General features: G+C 39.3%; 1 protein-coding gene across 2 annotated transcripts in view; it reads right to left on the reverse strand.

Moving 5' to 3' along the window:
* Window positions 1–16,866, reverse strand: part of LOC132394078 (transducin-like enhancer protein 1) — a 108,432-nt gene that overhangs the window by 90,866 nt on the left and 700 nt on the right. For both annotated transcript variants that reach the window (XM_059969782.1, XM_059969783.1), the window contains 3 exons: window positions 16,472–16,572; window positions 15,853–15,916; window positions 15,639–15,683 (listed from right to left, as the gene is read on the reverse strand). In XM_059969782.1, coding sequence (XP_059825765.1) covers window positions 15,639–15,683; window positions 15,853–15,916; window positions 16,472–16,572 — 210 coding nt within the window. The remainder of the gene's footprint in view (window positions 1–15,638; window positions 15,684–15,852; window positions 15,917–16,471; window positions 16,573–16,866) is intronic.

Below are 16,866 nucleotides of genomic sequence, written 5' to 3' on the forward strand. Positions count from 1 at the left end.
TCAATTAAAATCGAAAGCAGCACCCAGATGAAGAGCTTGTGCATCATATATGCCAGGAACACAGCAGATCCTTTTTTTTAAAAAAAATATCACAAAATTGCTGAGTAATCAATGTAGGAGCCAAATATTAAGATAATTTATAGAGATTGTAGTCCTTGAGGCCGATGACAGATATTATAACTTTTAAAAATAAACAAATTTAGGAACTTTCTAAGGTGAACAAATTTGCCAGTTGTGCAGATAACTCCACATTATCCTAAACCAAGGGTGAGTGATGACTCACTTCCACTAACACACTACCTACCATTACTGGAGAACATTAGCCAAGCTGACAATTCACTGAAACACTGAGGAAGTGCAATCTCACGTATGGACAAAAAGAATCCAATGGCATTAGTTGGCAAGAATCAGTCAGCATCTTCTGGTGACCTTGCCAGATATTTATCATTTAACACATCATTTCTGGTTATTATCAGATTGGTATCTGAAAGACTATGCACTGCCACATTTCCTATATTATTCTATGACCACACTTCATAAATAACTGAACTGACTGAATAGTGTTTCAGGACACCCAAGTTTGTGAATGTATAGCACATTACAAAACCACGTTTTTTTTCATTCCCATAACTTAATGCATTCTATTATTTTTTTTAAAAATTGCAGGATTGCATCTAGATCAGGCTGTGGCACAAACCATAGCTCATGGTCTGAGATGCATATCATGTTTCAGGGCTTTCAGCAATATTTATCTTTTATCTCCAAACAAAAACAAACCTTTGAAATCAAACAAAAACGAATAGTTATACATTATTTAATTTAGACTTTTGCCAAAATATACAGACTGCTTCTTGTTGCAAAGATAACCGAATAAAATGTAATCACCCACTTGATGGCTAGTTAGAAGCATAAAGCTGGACCAGTGGTAAAGTGGTTGAGGGTCATGTCTGCATCACCAAAAAAAATTTGAAATAAGCATTTTATGCCACTCGTTTGAAGAAAAGGAGGGAAGAGTTTCATTAATGATATTAAAACAACAGACAAAAAATGCCTAAATATTGTACTTACAGATTTTAAATTACAATGTCAAGTATATGTTTACTTACTTTTACATATATAAACTTGATCTTGAAAGCAGGATAACTAGTTTTGGCAACAATATATGCATTGCCCTCCTTCGTTCTCAAGGCAGACTGAGCCCATCGACAAGAGGAAGCTCTTATGTCTGTCTGGCAGCAGCTCTCTGCCCAGCATCTCAAGTGCCCTTCATTGTTTACGTTCCTAATGCAGAGCTCTTGAAACAGCCCAGAATGTTTGCATTCATTTTTAAAAATAATCTTAAGAGCAAGGCCTATCAAAAGAACAAAAAAGCAAATCCATTCATCAATTCTTTCAAATAGATGATGGCCTTTTGATTTGATCACAAATGACCAGCTTAGCAAGTCCAGTACTGAAATATTTTCCTCCTTTTCACAATCACTGGAATTAACATGAAGAAGTTCTGCTGCATTTTACATGATTAGCTAGTTTATGATATTTTACATTCTTGCTTTGATTTTAACTAATTAACAGCTTAGAGCACTGATTTGGAGTTTAAAACAAGCTTAAGTTATTTACTTTGCTTATACTCAAAGTGTGATTGCAATGTTAAAGGCAAGCTATAAACAGCAACAGCCTCCAACTATCTGGTATTTTAATAGGATATAGGAATATTTCACCACAATCATATGCCACCTTACAAAATCAACAATTAACAGCACACTTGCTATTTTTGGCAATATTAACTATTGTACCATACTTCCCTGCTAAACAAACTTAAAATTCTAGTCAGAAAAAAAATACTTTCTTCATCAAGATGTCAAAGGTGTTTTAACATCAAGTTTATTGCTTTCATCTTTTAGAATATTCCTCCTTCTCCTCACTTTCTGCAGGGATCTCTACCTCCATGACTCCCTTGTCCATTCATCCCTCAGAAGTGATCTCCCTCCAGGCACTTATCTCTGCAAGCGGCCAAAGTACTACACCTGCCCATTCACCACCTCCCTCAGCTCCATTCAGGGCCCCAAACCGTCCTTCCAGGTGAAGCAACATTTCACCTGCAAATCTTCTGTGGTCAACCATTTTATCTGCTGCTTCTGAGGTGGCCTCCTCTACAATGGTGAGAACTGTTGTAAACTTAGTCAAGCACCTCTGTTCCATCTGCCAAAAGTGGAACTTCCCGGTGGGCCAACGTTTTAATTCGAATTCCCATTCCTGTTTTGATACGCCAGTTCATGGCCTCCTCTTAGGCCAAGATGAGACCACCCTCAGGAAGGAAGAGCAACAGCTTATATTCCAGCTGGGAGGCCTCCAACCTGACGGCATGAATAAATTCCTTCCCCCACCTTCATTTTCTTCTTCTATTCCCCACTCAGGCCTCTTCTACTCACCTCTCCCTGTAAACTCCCCCCCACCCCCCCACTTCTCTTCTTCCTATGAGCCACTCTCCTCTCCTATCAGACTCCTTTCTGTCCAGCCCTTTACCTTTCACACCCACCTGACTTCACCTATCACCTTCCAGCTATCCCCCGTCCCCTCTCCCCACCTTCGTATTCTGACACCTCCACTTTCCTTTCCAGTTCTGATGGAGGGTCTTGGCCTGAAACGTTGGCTGTTTGTTCGTTCATTTCCATGGATGCTGCCTGACCTGCTGAATTCCTTCAGCATTTTGTGTGTCTTGTAGAATACTTAACCGCTGGAATATTCTAGAGATTCATAATGTAACTCAAGACGCACAAAGCTGTGGCTGTCTCATCATTCTTTCCCCAGCCAGAGATGCCCTACCTGTTGTAAGACTGCCAGTGATCTGGCATTGATTGGATTCCAATCTCCTTTGGAATTCACCAACATACTTCATTAGTCAAGTCATTTTTTATTGTCATTTCAACCATAACTGCTGGTACAGTACACAGTAAAAACAAGACAACATTTTTCAGGACCATGGCGTTACATGAACAATACAAAAACTACACTAGACTACAGATCTACCCAGAACTGCATAAAGTACACAGAACAGTGCAGGCATTACAATAGATAATAAACAAGACAATAGGCACAACAGAGGTCAGTATGTTGGTAGTCCGACGGCTTAGGGGAAAATATGTAACATAAACAAACAGCTGAATGGCGGCGTCCAGGATTCCGTCCGTTTCTGTACTCCCTCTGACTATTTCGTTGCCACAGATGTAGTCCAACTTAATGTCCATTGGGGAGCAGAATGGACGGGAGAGCCGGCCGGCTAGGGCTTGCTTTATTCCTGGCACGGACTCCTGCCCACTCACCTCGCTTCCCCACGCACCGCTTGCGACGTCCCCACCTCTGGCCACCAGCATCCGGTGACTCCGGGGACTGCAGGCCCGATTCCCCTCAGCAAGCCATGGTCACGCAATCTAACCAGCAGATTTTCATGAAGGTTTGTTTTTGGGCGATCTCTGTATTGTAGCAGTATCTGGCGATGGGAGATAGTCGCTCTGTTATCCATTGCCCTAAACCCTAATTGTGCCTTAGAAGTAAATTAAAAAACTAAATTAAAGTAGCACCAGATCTGAAAGGCCGCTGCTGCCGTGCGCCGCGCCACCTACAGAAACTAATTAATAGGATATACTGCTTAATTAACCAGAAAATACAATAAAAGTATCATCCCTATTCAGATAATAGACTAAACAACAAATTTCACAAAACATTTCAATGATAATAAACATGAATCTGACAATAACCCTGCAATGGAGCATTGATGTAGCATAATAATCAATCACAGTTATTAACTCAAAGACCTTGCTTATCTTTCTATTTCTTCCAAGAATCATAATTATGCCCAAGTATCACAGCAGCACACCAAGGTTTCCCAGAACCTCATACGTAAAACTTGTACCAAATTACATTGATTGGACAAATCATCCATTGATGTTTTAATGCAATTAAACAATCTATTGCTCTTAAAACTGATGGAACTTAAGTGGATTTTCTCCCTAAGACGGCAGCAGAATTAGGTTGCCACAGTGGGATAATGGCTGATACTACCAACAAAGACCCATATTATTCATAAATATGACTGAGAATGGGTTTATTTAAGAAACAATACAAGTATATAGATGAAAAATTATTGATAATAATCTTAAGCCAATTGCTTCAAAGAACAATATACAAGATTCCACTGCTAACTGATGCATCACATGTCAATAAACAGCAAGTTAAATTTACATTTTCCTCCATAAACTGTCTATTCTCAACAATATAAATATCATTCCAAATGTATTAAACATCAATGCAATTTTAAAGTGATTAATAACATCTCCTTCCAAGAAAATGCTAATACATCCAAGTCCAGCTGTTAGGCCTATCCTAGCCCTGTGGACTGTGTGCCACTTCTGAAATTGAGAGTAGATGTACAAATAGATGTTTATTTCCAATACTCTTGCTATGATAAATGGCAATTTCAAATATGCCACAAAGTAAATGCTTTGTTCATTTCCAGCATTTAATACTGGAAGCTAGTTTTTTGATTTCTGTACTAGCGGGAAAAACAATAATTAAATGTTTCTAACTGATTCTAGAGCACTTATTAATAATGCTGCATGATACCTGTTGAGATCAAAACCAAAATACTGTGTACTCAGAAGACATTTTTCTAGTTTATGAACACAGCACAATTCACTGATAAAACCAAATAGTGTTGGGTAAGCAAGGTTAAATAATATTGATTGCCTTTGCAACTCTGAACAAACAACACAATCATTTATAAAATACATTAGTATACAATTTTGGTCACACTGTCACAATTATTTAGATATTGGCTACCGGCAGCATGAGTTAAAAGAATACTAGCTATGTCTTTCAGTAAAAACAATTCCACGTTGACTTTGAAGTGAATTTTTCCTGATTTAGTTCTGAAATTATTTAGTACTTAATGTAGATTTTGGTAAATATTTGCTGCCTTGAGAATTTACACTCGGCTGTCCAATATTTCAGCATTACATTTGGGAGATTACCAAATAAAAAGCAATTGCCTTCATGTTTGTGAAAAAAAAATCAAGTACAGATACTAAAATCTAAACTGAAAACAGAAAATGCTTGGAATACTCCGCAGGTCAGGCTTGACTGGTGAGAAGAGAAATGGAGCTCATGTCGCAGGTCTCAATTCCATTTCTTCAATGGGGAGAATTATAGAATTTTTACAACATTGCCTCAAAGTTGAACATCTTCAGATATTTGCTACTCCTGTAAGTACCATTATTGAAATATTACATCTTTCAAGAAGCCTTTCAACGTTCATAGGAAATAGCATGAAGTTGGTAGGGAGCAGTATCTCCCTATATAAAGCATATAAACATGATGTGTATTGTACACTCAGTGCCAATTTATCAGCTACCTCCTGAACCTAATATAGTGGCCACTGAATATACATCTTCTGCTGCTGTAGCCCATCCACTTACAGATTCCATGTGCTGTGAATTCAGAGATGCTCTGCAGCACAGCACTGTTGTAATATGGCTATTTACGCTGATGTCACCTTCCTGTAAGTTTGATCCAGTCTGGCCATTCTGCTCTGATCTCTCTCTCACTAAAAGACGTTTCACTCACAGAACTTCTGCTCACTGGATGTTTTTTTTTGTTTTTCCACACTATTCCCTGCAAACTCTGGAGACTGTTGTGCATGAAAATCCCAAGAGATCAGCAATTTCTGAGATACTCAAACCACCCCATCTGGTATCAACAATCAATCCACGGTCAAAATCATTTCAATCACGTTTCTCCCCTATTCTGATGTTTGGGCTAAACAACTAAACCACTTGACCATATCTGCATGCTTTTATGCATTGAGTTGTTACCACATGATTGGCTGACTAGACATTTGCATTAACAAGGTGCACAGGTGCACTAATGAAGTGGCCAGTGAGCACTTATCTCACACTGTAATGGAAAGTCAAATTCAATCATCTTTTTCAACTCTTAATCAATTATCTTTGTGTAAAGCAATGTTTTCATAAGTATACCATTAAAATTCCAAGCATGGTCATGACGGATCTTTTCACTTGTATATGGTAACACAATAATACAGAAGGGGGAGCTCAGTATAGCAGTTCTGCAAATTATTGAACCATTTGAAATTAGTTGTGCCAAGCACGTGGGGTGGGGGAATACAAGGGTTATCAAGTCACCTCAAAACTGGTCTTACTGACCTCAAGTCAATTTTCATCTCCATTTATCTGCTAGCAATCATGTAATTGGAGGTCATTCCATCCGGGCTTTTTAAACTTTTAAAACAAAATCCATGATGCTCAATTAAACAATTAGTACACTAATATATTCTAATATTCCATTAGTTGATTGGTTGATAAATAAGCAGCCTGAACTAAAAATTATTCCGAATATAGTGCAGTATCATTGGAGAAAGCAAGGTTCACAAAGAGAACTTAAACCTTCAGATTCAGCATTTTGCCATGCTTTTTAGGTCAGATTGTTAAAAGGAAGCAAACTGTGGCCTATGTCAGTTCTTGTTACAAAGATGATCTCTGGGACACAAACGTTATACAATAGCTCGTCAACCCAAATTTAATCCATGTAAGTGCTACTGCCAAAATTTGTGCTCCCAGAAGCACTTAAAGATCATTTCATTCCTTAAAATTTAATTTGTTCCAGCCGCAGTCTCCATAGCAACACAAGCTAATCCCCAAATCATTCAGTAATTGGAGATCTTGTCTTTCTATCACTCTCAAATGCAGTGATTTGTTTCAACGGCACTACCACAATCAAATTTACAAGTCTCTAATGTAATATTCCTTTAAGAATCCTTATTCACTTCCACTTTGCAGAACCAATAACAAGGACAGAATCAAAATTGTGTATTTAAAGTGATAGGTGGACAATTGGTGCATTCATACTTTTGTTACCTCTAGGTCTAGCTATTCCTGTGCTTCACTAACCATCGTTCTTTCAACTTATTTTGAAGTCCAGACAAAGTTCTGCTGCACTTGAATTGCGTCTGTGCTGTTCATCCATCACCTGTGGACTGGCAACGCTTCCATTTTCAAACGTTCATCCTGGTGTTCAAGCCCCTCCTTGGCCGAGTTCTTCTCTTTCGGTGTAATCAATTCCGGCCTTGTAACTATCCACCTTATTCAGCACTCTCCTCTCGCTTTGCTCCAGCACTGGCAGCTGTGCCTTCGGTGGTCTGAAGTGATAGGCATTACATCGGTAACTACAATTCAGAAGAGCCCAACAGGGCACAAAGCACTTTGGGAAATCCTGGAGGTCATGAACATTCAACCAAAATGAGAGCTTCCAAGCAGCAGTATCCCACCCCACATTCTTTTCAAATGTTCTCCAAGACCTTCTTGTTTGACCAAGCTTTTAAATAATTTGCACTTAATCTCCCCTTTTTAGGCTTAAATGCCTGTTTGTAGAGTAGTGGTCGCCAACCCGTCGATCGCGGTTGACTGGTCGATCTTTGAGACTTTCCCAATAGATCCCGAAAAAAAAAGAAAAATAAATACAAAATAAAAATAAAATACAAAAAGAAAAATAAATTGAGAGATTGCTTCTGGGTTGAAGGGTTTAATTCCATTCGTTCTGCCCAGTGTGCATGCGTGTAGCTCCCCAGCACTACACAGTGTTATTCAGCGGTCCTCAACCACCGGGCCGTGAGGAAATGTTATGAGTCAGCTGCACCTTTTCTCATTCACTGTTGAACTAGAAAGCACATGAGGTCATCAGTCACCTAAACGCAGTGATACCCTCGCGCCAAGTGTTCGCTATGCGCGGCCGGTGGGAACCGCCGATGCTACCAGCCCGGAGCGCGGACAGATGGGTGCCGCCTCTCAACCTGTTTAGCACACCGAATGTTCGTGGCGAACCCGGTGCTAAAATATTCGCAGACGGGCTCAGGGTTTCGTAAGCAGCAGAGCAGCTCCCTTGCTGCAATCTGCTGAAACAAACTTTTCTCGGGCGATAGATCCAAAGGGGGCAGGGGGGCTCCCTGTCGCACTCCTCACTCGGTTGGTCACTCTCCCTGGACTGCAATGAAGCCCTCAAAATGACTTCGGCACCTTAAGACCAAACACCCTGTACTCAGATGAACCCGCTGAGTTTTTTCAGCGGAAAAAACGTGAGCAAGCGGGACAGAAGCTAAGTGTTGAGAACAGCAAAAACTAAATTGCAGCATAGACTGGACATAAGGAACCTATTTCGAGTATCGCTGTAGTCCGGTCATGATTAACAACTCCCCCCCTCCGTTGGCCGGTCCGCAAGAATCTTGTCAATATTAAACTGGTCCGTGGTGCAAAAAAAAATGGTGGGTACCCCTGGTCTTTATACATTATTTCTACTTCTGGATTACAGGGTTTTACTTCCAGTCTTGTCTGCCCCAGCACGCATGCGTGTAACTAATTGATCTGGGGTCAATCTCGCCTTTCACTAAGGCCGAGGTAGGGGAGCTTGGGCTTAAAAAGGTTCTAGAACATGTCCCTGTGCATGACTGTAGTACGCCAAGTGAATACATAAATCTAAATTGTTACGCCCTGACAAAGCAAATGGTACAATGTTGCCATCGTGGCCGTAAACCCCCATCTCTATCTGTGCCACAAACAAGCATCATGACTCGCAATAGCGAAAGTCATTACAACTAGGAGTTGGGATTTAAGTGAAAAAAAATTCACTGCAGCCTAAACATTTTATATGTTAAACATGAGATTTAGTCCACAACCCACTGGAATGTTAAGCAAATTTGAAGTGGCTGCAATTAGATACATAATCTGGAACAAATTGTATCAGCAAATTCCTCATTGCTCCATCAGTTTACAGGGAAAAAGTTTACAGAGAAGTTTACAGGGAAAAAGGAATCTCAAAAAAATCAAAAAAAAACTGCAAACATATTTTCTTATTTCCCACATTCCCCTAATACCACTGCTCTTATTATGGAAGTAAGCCTCTGGTAGCCACTCACACTGCAATGTAAATAAGATTATTACACAGCTGCAGCCGGGAATATCTCTGAACCACAGCCAACAGACGGAAACTAAGCTGTCGTCAAGAAGCTGAGAGTTGCTTTCTCACATCTTTAGCATGTCATGACACTCCTTGGCTTGAACACATTAACTCTGTTATCAGCAGTTCTAACTTCATTTCAGCACATCCCAATACGTTTGAATCTGTTCAGCACATTGAGTATTGAATTGGGAATCACATGGAAACTGACGACTTGGTGCTCCATCTAAATTAAAATCATGGTGAGGTGCCTTGTGTTTCGCACTGGATGGCAAACTCTCCAGTGGTTCCTTTGTTAAAAAAAAATAGGAACCTGTTTACTCTTTTTGGAGGTAGAGATCTTGTGCCGATATAGTTCAAGCCTACCTTCAATTTTCACTGTTCTACAATCAGACAAAAGCAATAGGTTGATAGTCCAAATGATTGCGGCACACGAACAGTGTCAATTACTACACTATTTGCTGGAAATGCATCCATATATATATTTTTTGCTCCTTGCTACCATTCCTACTTCTGTGATTTTTTTGCTTGCTGGAGTATAGAGGTTGATTACAGGACAGGAAACCATAATCCAATGAGCGAACACTCATCCTGTCCTCCCACCTCAACAATAGCACTGTGCCCACGCACAAAGAACTAATACACAGTTTATAGATAATTTTTCAAGATTCATACAAAGACAGCAACAGGATCATGAAGTCGATTTCTCCTCAGCCATTACCAATTCTTTCCAACAGCCTTTCCCCTCTAATGCAAAAATCCATACTACCACTGCCCTTGCAAAATGCTAAACAAACAGTATTGGCAATTCACTTGAGTGCTGTAATATATTTACTGCAAATCCCTATGGCAGGTCTCCTAATACAGTTTTTATTGTGTCTGCACTTGTCAATTCAGTGACTGGTCACCATCTAGATAATCTGCCAAGTGCAACTGTTTACCCAAGACACTGATAGGATACATAAGCATTGCAAGCTTTAACTGTCAGGAAACCCTGGCTCTTGTCAATACCCTTTAATTAACACTTCACTTTAGCGACTTTATGCTTATCAGCAGTATCTTAGAAAAGGAATGCAGGTAGGTAGTGTCTGCCAGTCCAGTCAATTATCATTGTAAATTATATCTGAAAATATGCAAATGAAACATTCCTTTTTTCAGATGAAAAAACTTCAAAGCAATATCAGAGTCAGAAACAGATTCATGCTCACTTACATAACGTTGTGAAATTCGTTTGCTGCATGTCAGTGATAAAATAACAGCTCTGATTCTGATCTATACAGTTGTTGACAAAAAAAACCCAGTGCATTTAAACTCCTTAAAAGCACTTTTCAAACACATTGATACAGCTACATCAATACAGCAGAGATTATCAATACATACAAATTTCAACTTCAAATAATCCAATAACAGTGTTCCACTCTCTAATTGTGCACCACATTAGTCTTCAAACTAAGCAACAATGAGGGTCTAAATGAAAGAATCTGAATAAGATATACCTGAAACACACCTTACAAAAAGGCACCTTTCAACAGCAAGGTTTCTATGTTTGGTTATTGGTCCTTTCCATGTCTTGTGACCCATCGGGCAGCAACCTTGCAGGTGCTTTGTTTTTTTTTAAATGAGGCCGAGTTGCTGGCTCAACACTCAACCCAACACAGATGCAAGGAACTGCCCAGGACCACTCACCTTGAAGCCTGGTGTGGATGCCACTTCACCACCAGCCACAAGTGCTAAGTCTTTGAACAACAATTCACAATTATGTCATCCAGCTCATTACTGAAGCTTTTAAGCTGCTGCACTGTTAATGACTCACCAAATGCAAGATCCAGCTTGGGAATTACATCAGAAAAATTAAATACGCAAGTCACCTACAGCACCCTCAAGCAATTCATATGAACCTAATGAGAAAAAGGGAGATTAAAATCTCGAGTATCAGCACTGGCAATTATTTGGCCACTTTGGAGAACCCAAGGGATTTCCATCAATAAAGTGAACAGACCCAAAGATACAAGAGATATGACCTACTCTGTAATTAAATGGGCCTTACAGGTATTTGCAGACAAATTGAGATATCATCATGAGACTAGACAAATTAAGGGAGTGACAAGACTTTATTGCGTCAACTATTATGTCAATAAATGCATTAGGTCTCAAATGGCAGTTAGAATTAGTTTGCATCTTCCTTAAAGCATGAATTTTGATGAATAAAGGTGCAGGAAATGTTTGATTAAGTGAGAATTGACATGTCTCAAATCTGAGATTATTTGCAAGATCAGTTGGATCAATACCATTAAGCAATTTGAAACTATTCCTCTGACAATTTTGCTGATGATACGACAGTGGTGGGGCTCATCACCAACAACAATAAACAGCCTACAGAGAGAAGGGGTAAGAGCTCGAGCCCTGGTGCCAAGCAAATAACCTCTTCCTCAATGTCAACAAGACAAAACAGAGGGCTATCGAATTCAGGAAAACTCGTATCACTCACATCCCTCTTTAAATCAGCGGCACAGCAGTGGAAACTGCAAGCAGTTTCAAACTCCTAGGAGAGCACATCAAACACAATCTCAAGGTCCCAGAGCACATTCTACACAATCAGGAAAGCTCACCAATGCCTCTACTTTCAGAGGAGGCTGAAGAGACCTGAACTATTCACCATCAATCTTCATGTCCTTCTACAGATGTGTAGTAGAGAGCATCATAAAATGCTGTGTCTCTGAATGGTACAGAGACTGCACTGAGGCGGACAGGAAGGCTCTACAAACGGGTAGCGGAAATTACCAACACATCGCTGGCACCAGCCTATCCACCATCAAGGACATAATTGCCTAAGGGTGCCAGAAACGGGGAGCAGCATGAAGGATCCCACCCACACTGCTCATGGACTGTTTGCCCGCTCATATCGGAGAGGCAGCTACATAGCATTCACGCCAGGAACACCAAGCTCAAGAACAGTTTCTTTCCCCAAGTAGCAAGGCTGATCAACACCTCCACCTAGAAACCCACCCCTTCACACTCCTACCACCACTACTTATTCCCTGTCAGTCACTTTATGTAAAGGCACTCCTGTACCTAGCATCAATTTATGGACACACGCTATCTTATGTATTTCTATATTTTCTGTTATTGGAGACCTTATCTTTTGTGTCTCATTTGTGCTGCATTGGATCAAGAGCAACCATTATTTTGTTCTGCTTTACACTTCGACTTTAAATAATCTTTAAGAAATCTGACACAAGTCACTTGAGGTACACTTGTCAATTTTAGATGATATACTAATATGGGCACTGAAATGGTGGAAAAAGGAATCTGGACATAGAATTCGTTCTTTGCAACTGAACCAGAGTGTATGCAATATAGCATGACCTTAATGCACTGATATGAAATTATCTGCATGGTCAGCATGCAAAACAAAATGTTTCATTATATCTTAGTATAAGTGGCAATAATAAATCAATTTACCAATATAGAACACTGTACAAAGTTTGAGTCTTTAATTATATACTATAATCGCTGGAAATCTTACATGTGAAACAATGATTGCTCTTCGCATTAATGTGTCATCGGAACTATTAAGTGAAGAAGCCAAGAACTCCACTAGCTATCCACAATCATCAAGCACAAGATGATAAATCAGATTAGCCAATCTGCCTGCAGGTATGAGAATTTGCAATTACTAAATTAAAACATCCGTTTTGACAATAAATTTAACAATAGCAATATTTTGAGCATTTGCCATTAAGAGTCAATTGCCTGATTTGTTTTTTTTAAATCAGGCGTTATAGACAAGAGGCAGATACCATACTCATCTAACTTTCAATTACATTTATCAAAATGTTTGTAGAGTAACAGAAGATAAAATAATTGTAGGAGGTATATACCTCAAATCACCCTCTTTCCCTGTCCCATCTCCAGCACAGATATTCCCTGCCCAAAATGTCACCGAGAATTTCAAGTGTACAATTTAAAGCTCAACAACTAAAACCAACATATTAGGACAAATGTTAAGTCCACCAAAACAACATGTGGGGCAATCTCAATAATGCCAAAGTTATATTCAGCTTGACAAGTCAAGGCCTCATCATTCAAGACATTACACAACAGTAAGTGCAAATCAGGCATTTCAATTGTTGAATGGGACGAAGTAATTTTAATCAGCACAGCAAAACAACTTCAAATCCAGATGAATTGTATGATTGCAACGAACATGCCACATTCGTCCATTTAATTATTGGCCCCGCTTCTATGAGGAAATTATTATGCTCCAAAACATTATAAGGTGAAGAGCCAAAGTCGGTTAAAAACTACACTCTTAATTAAGTTGTTCTGTATTTTTCAGTGCACTGCTTTCGAGTAACAAACCCTAACTCATCATAGTAACAAAGGCATGCAGTGGATGATGCCTGGGCATCCCTGAAGAAGATAGCAGAGTTGGTCATCAAAACAGCTATAATCGATACCTGTACCCGGCTGGAAGCCCAAGAAGAGTTTATACATTTTTCTGTGCAACTTCGGCTAATGGCGTAGCTACTTAATTGTACCAAAATGTACTAGACCCAATGTGTCCCAATTAACCAGGATCTGCAGTATCTAAAAACTCCAGTTGTATCGTTACAATGAATTAATTGTTAAGATAGTTCAAGGATGGCATTAATCATAACTGAGAATACCAGAGTTTCTCAAGAAGGAAAAGCACTCTACACAAATTAAAGAAAACCTACTAACTATAATCAATAGCCATCTATTTCCTTATGACACTTGTCTCTGCATATGCTAAAAGGCCTGCCTTATAAAAGAAACAATGGAAAAGCAACTTCTCTTTTCTCATGACTTGGGTATTACACCATGAATGAAAAGCACTGAAGCCTGAATAAAAAGCATTTGCTCACAACTCTATAACCCTGCAGGTGGTGTTCACAAAAAGCAAGCAGAATGTCTTCTCAGAAGACAAGCCATGAGAAGGATGGATGCTTTGCCCTGGAGATACGTCAACTTATGCATTCTCAACTAACAAAGCCATGATAAAATGACAATTCCCTCACCTCCCACTTTTAATACAATATTCACTTGCCAGCTAGGAGCATGAGCTATAAAAAAGGAGAATAATTTGAGCCTGCTAGGAGCCTAGCTAATGCCCAGTTTTCCCCCCAGAGAGAATTCTTGTCAAATGTAATGAGACTGCATAGGCCCTCTCTACAACATAATGAGCACTTAGGCTGCACTGGTGATCAGTCAGCAAAGTACATCAGTTTCAGCCAAGTTACACCCAAGGGCCTAGACGTCATCAGTTTTCTTTAAGATTATGATCAGATAGCACTGTCAATCTATATGGTAACAATGGTGGCTGAAATCTAAAGCTATAAAAAGTCAGCATGCATTATAAATGCAACTCAATGTAACCTACAAATTCAATTCTCCAGTGAGATGCAATTCAGCACTTAGACAATCATCTGCATGCTGAAGAAAGTGTTGTACTAAGAAAGCTTCATTTATGCACATAAATATCACTGCAGCGTTTGACAGCCAAGAAATTACACAGGAACTCCTTTTATTTTCAAAAAAAAAATCACAGGAGCACTAAAGCGAAGTGCACAGTGTACTGACAGACAATTACTGCATCAAACCACAATTTTTCAGTTCTGTTGAAATGTCAAGAACACAACCGACAAAGGAACACCTCAAATTAAAACCTATTTGTATTCTGTTAGGCTGAGACATGCTATCAGTAGGTTAAGTTAAAGATAATCTTTCCAAAAGGAGTAAATCTCTGTTGTAAAAATTTACCGCACCTCAAGGATCAAACACTGCAAGTCAATAACACTTCCCTTGATTGCATACATTTTGCAAATAATACTTTTTAAGTAAACAACAACTAACATCAAAAGAGCTTTGTTCTATTGCTCCCTGGCTTCCTATGCATTGTCATGGTTGGCCCATCTTTCCTCAGTATTATTATTTACAAAAGTGGCTCTACTTGAGTTTATGTCGTATTTCTAATGATTCAAGTAAGTATTATTTCAAAATATACCAGTTTATGAATGTCAGGAAGTGATGATCCCCTTCTGTTGGGCTGTTTGAGGCAACTCATGTTATTCTTTCTTACTTCTCGTCCAATATTTATATATCTGTGTACTTGTAATGCTCCTGTGACACTGTAATTTCCTCTGGAAATAAAGTATCTATATATTTTTCTATCAACTCATACCACAATAAGCCATTTTCTCCTCACATCCAATAGATATACACAGGAAAAATCAGAAGAATATGACCATCAGATCCTTTGTAGCACCAACTTTTACAATACACTATTTCCTCTGCACATTAACATGAAGTCTTCTACAATCAAGCTCCTACAAGAACATTATACAAAATTTTGGAAAAGTTTAATAAAATTATACAACATTTGCAAATCTGTATCTTGTAATCTGCTCGACTTCAATAAAGTGCTTAAAATATTGAAGATTAAATATTTGCTGGATACCTGTATCAGAAAGAACCCATTCTTGGTAAAGTCAGAGGTCTGACTCAACATATCAACAAATTACTTCTTCCATATACCAATGTTTTCTTTCTTTAGGACCTCAAGAATGCTTTGGCAGGAAATATCAATATCTTACCTGTTTGTGCATTTCAATATTCAATCCATAGGACATTTCATAATACTGTAAAAGAAAGAATATTAAAACTCGCAAACTAACTTATAATTCTGGGTAGTTGCCACATAAAATCAAACATATACAACTCATATTCCCAGCTCATTTTGGGAAATATCACTAGCTAAAAAAGCACATGGCTGTGTTTTCAATTTCACAAGGTACTTGGTAAACTCACCATGACATAGTGTCGCTGCATTTCTGTCTTTTCACTTGCCAGCTTTTCACATTCCAACTTGAGACTGTAAATTACACAAGATAAAGATTTCTTTCATCTTAAGGAGCAGAATAAATAAATAATGCTTTCATATAAAACACTGTGCAAGGAAACCCGAATAAAACTTCGAGAGAACGATGGTGAGAGGTTACAGAAACGACGAAATCAAAATAACTAAACAATCAACAATTATACCCTTGATATTAAATTGCAATGTAAAGATCAGAATCCATAAGCCATCGAATAGAAATGCTACTGCTCCGGTTCTTTAGTCCCTTTCTTAAACCGAATTTTATGATTGGGGCCAGTCGCTGTGATTTATGAATTACATTTAAAAAGGTAGGTGCAAAAAGCTGCAACTGGTCGGGCCCAGACCTGAATAGCTGTTGTTTTTCTTAACATTTGTGGTTTGTTTGGAGCCTTTTGAAACAACCCCAAATCTACCCGCAGCCAGAGCGCCGCTCTGTGGCTAAGGGAAAGTAACCAGTGACTCCCTACCTACCGCAGACAAACCAGTAACACTGGCGACGGGGCTGACCGGCAGAAAATAAACAAGCGGAGAATAGGGGGTTTATTTCACCTGTGATACTGAGCCTGCAGAAACTGGAACTCTTCCTTAATACGGTCCAGCGATTCGGGGATGGTGAATTTGAAAGGTTGGGCTGCAGCCTGGTGCGGCGTCTGAGTAAAGAAACAAGTATTACACACACACACACACACACAAACACCAGACCGCGTACGATTCAACTCGCATCTTAGACATATCAATACTAGAAACTTTCCTGCGGACTTTTTGAAGCAAACACCCGGTGCTGAAAGAGGGCAAGGCCAACTCACGGAACCAAACACTTGAGCTTTTGTTGGTCTGCGTAAGCTTCGCAAAACTGCGAGCCTTTATCCCAACTTTCAGCAGGACGATCTTTAAAAGAATGACATGTTGAAAGCGAACTGAACATCCGCACTTTAATCGGGTCA

This window comes from Hypanus sabinus, chromosome 5 (assembly GCF_030144855.1).
Source record: "Hypanus sabinus isolate sHypSab1 chromosome 5, sHypSab1.hap1, whole genome shotgun sequence".
Taxonomy (NCBI): Eukaryota; Metazoa; Chordata; class Chondrichthyes; order Myliobatiformes; family Dasyatidae; genus Hypanus; species Hypanus sabinus.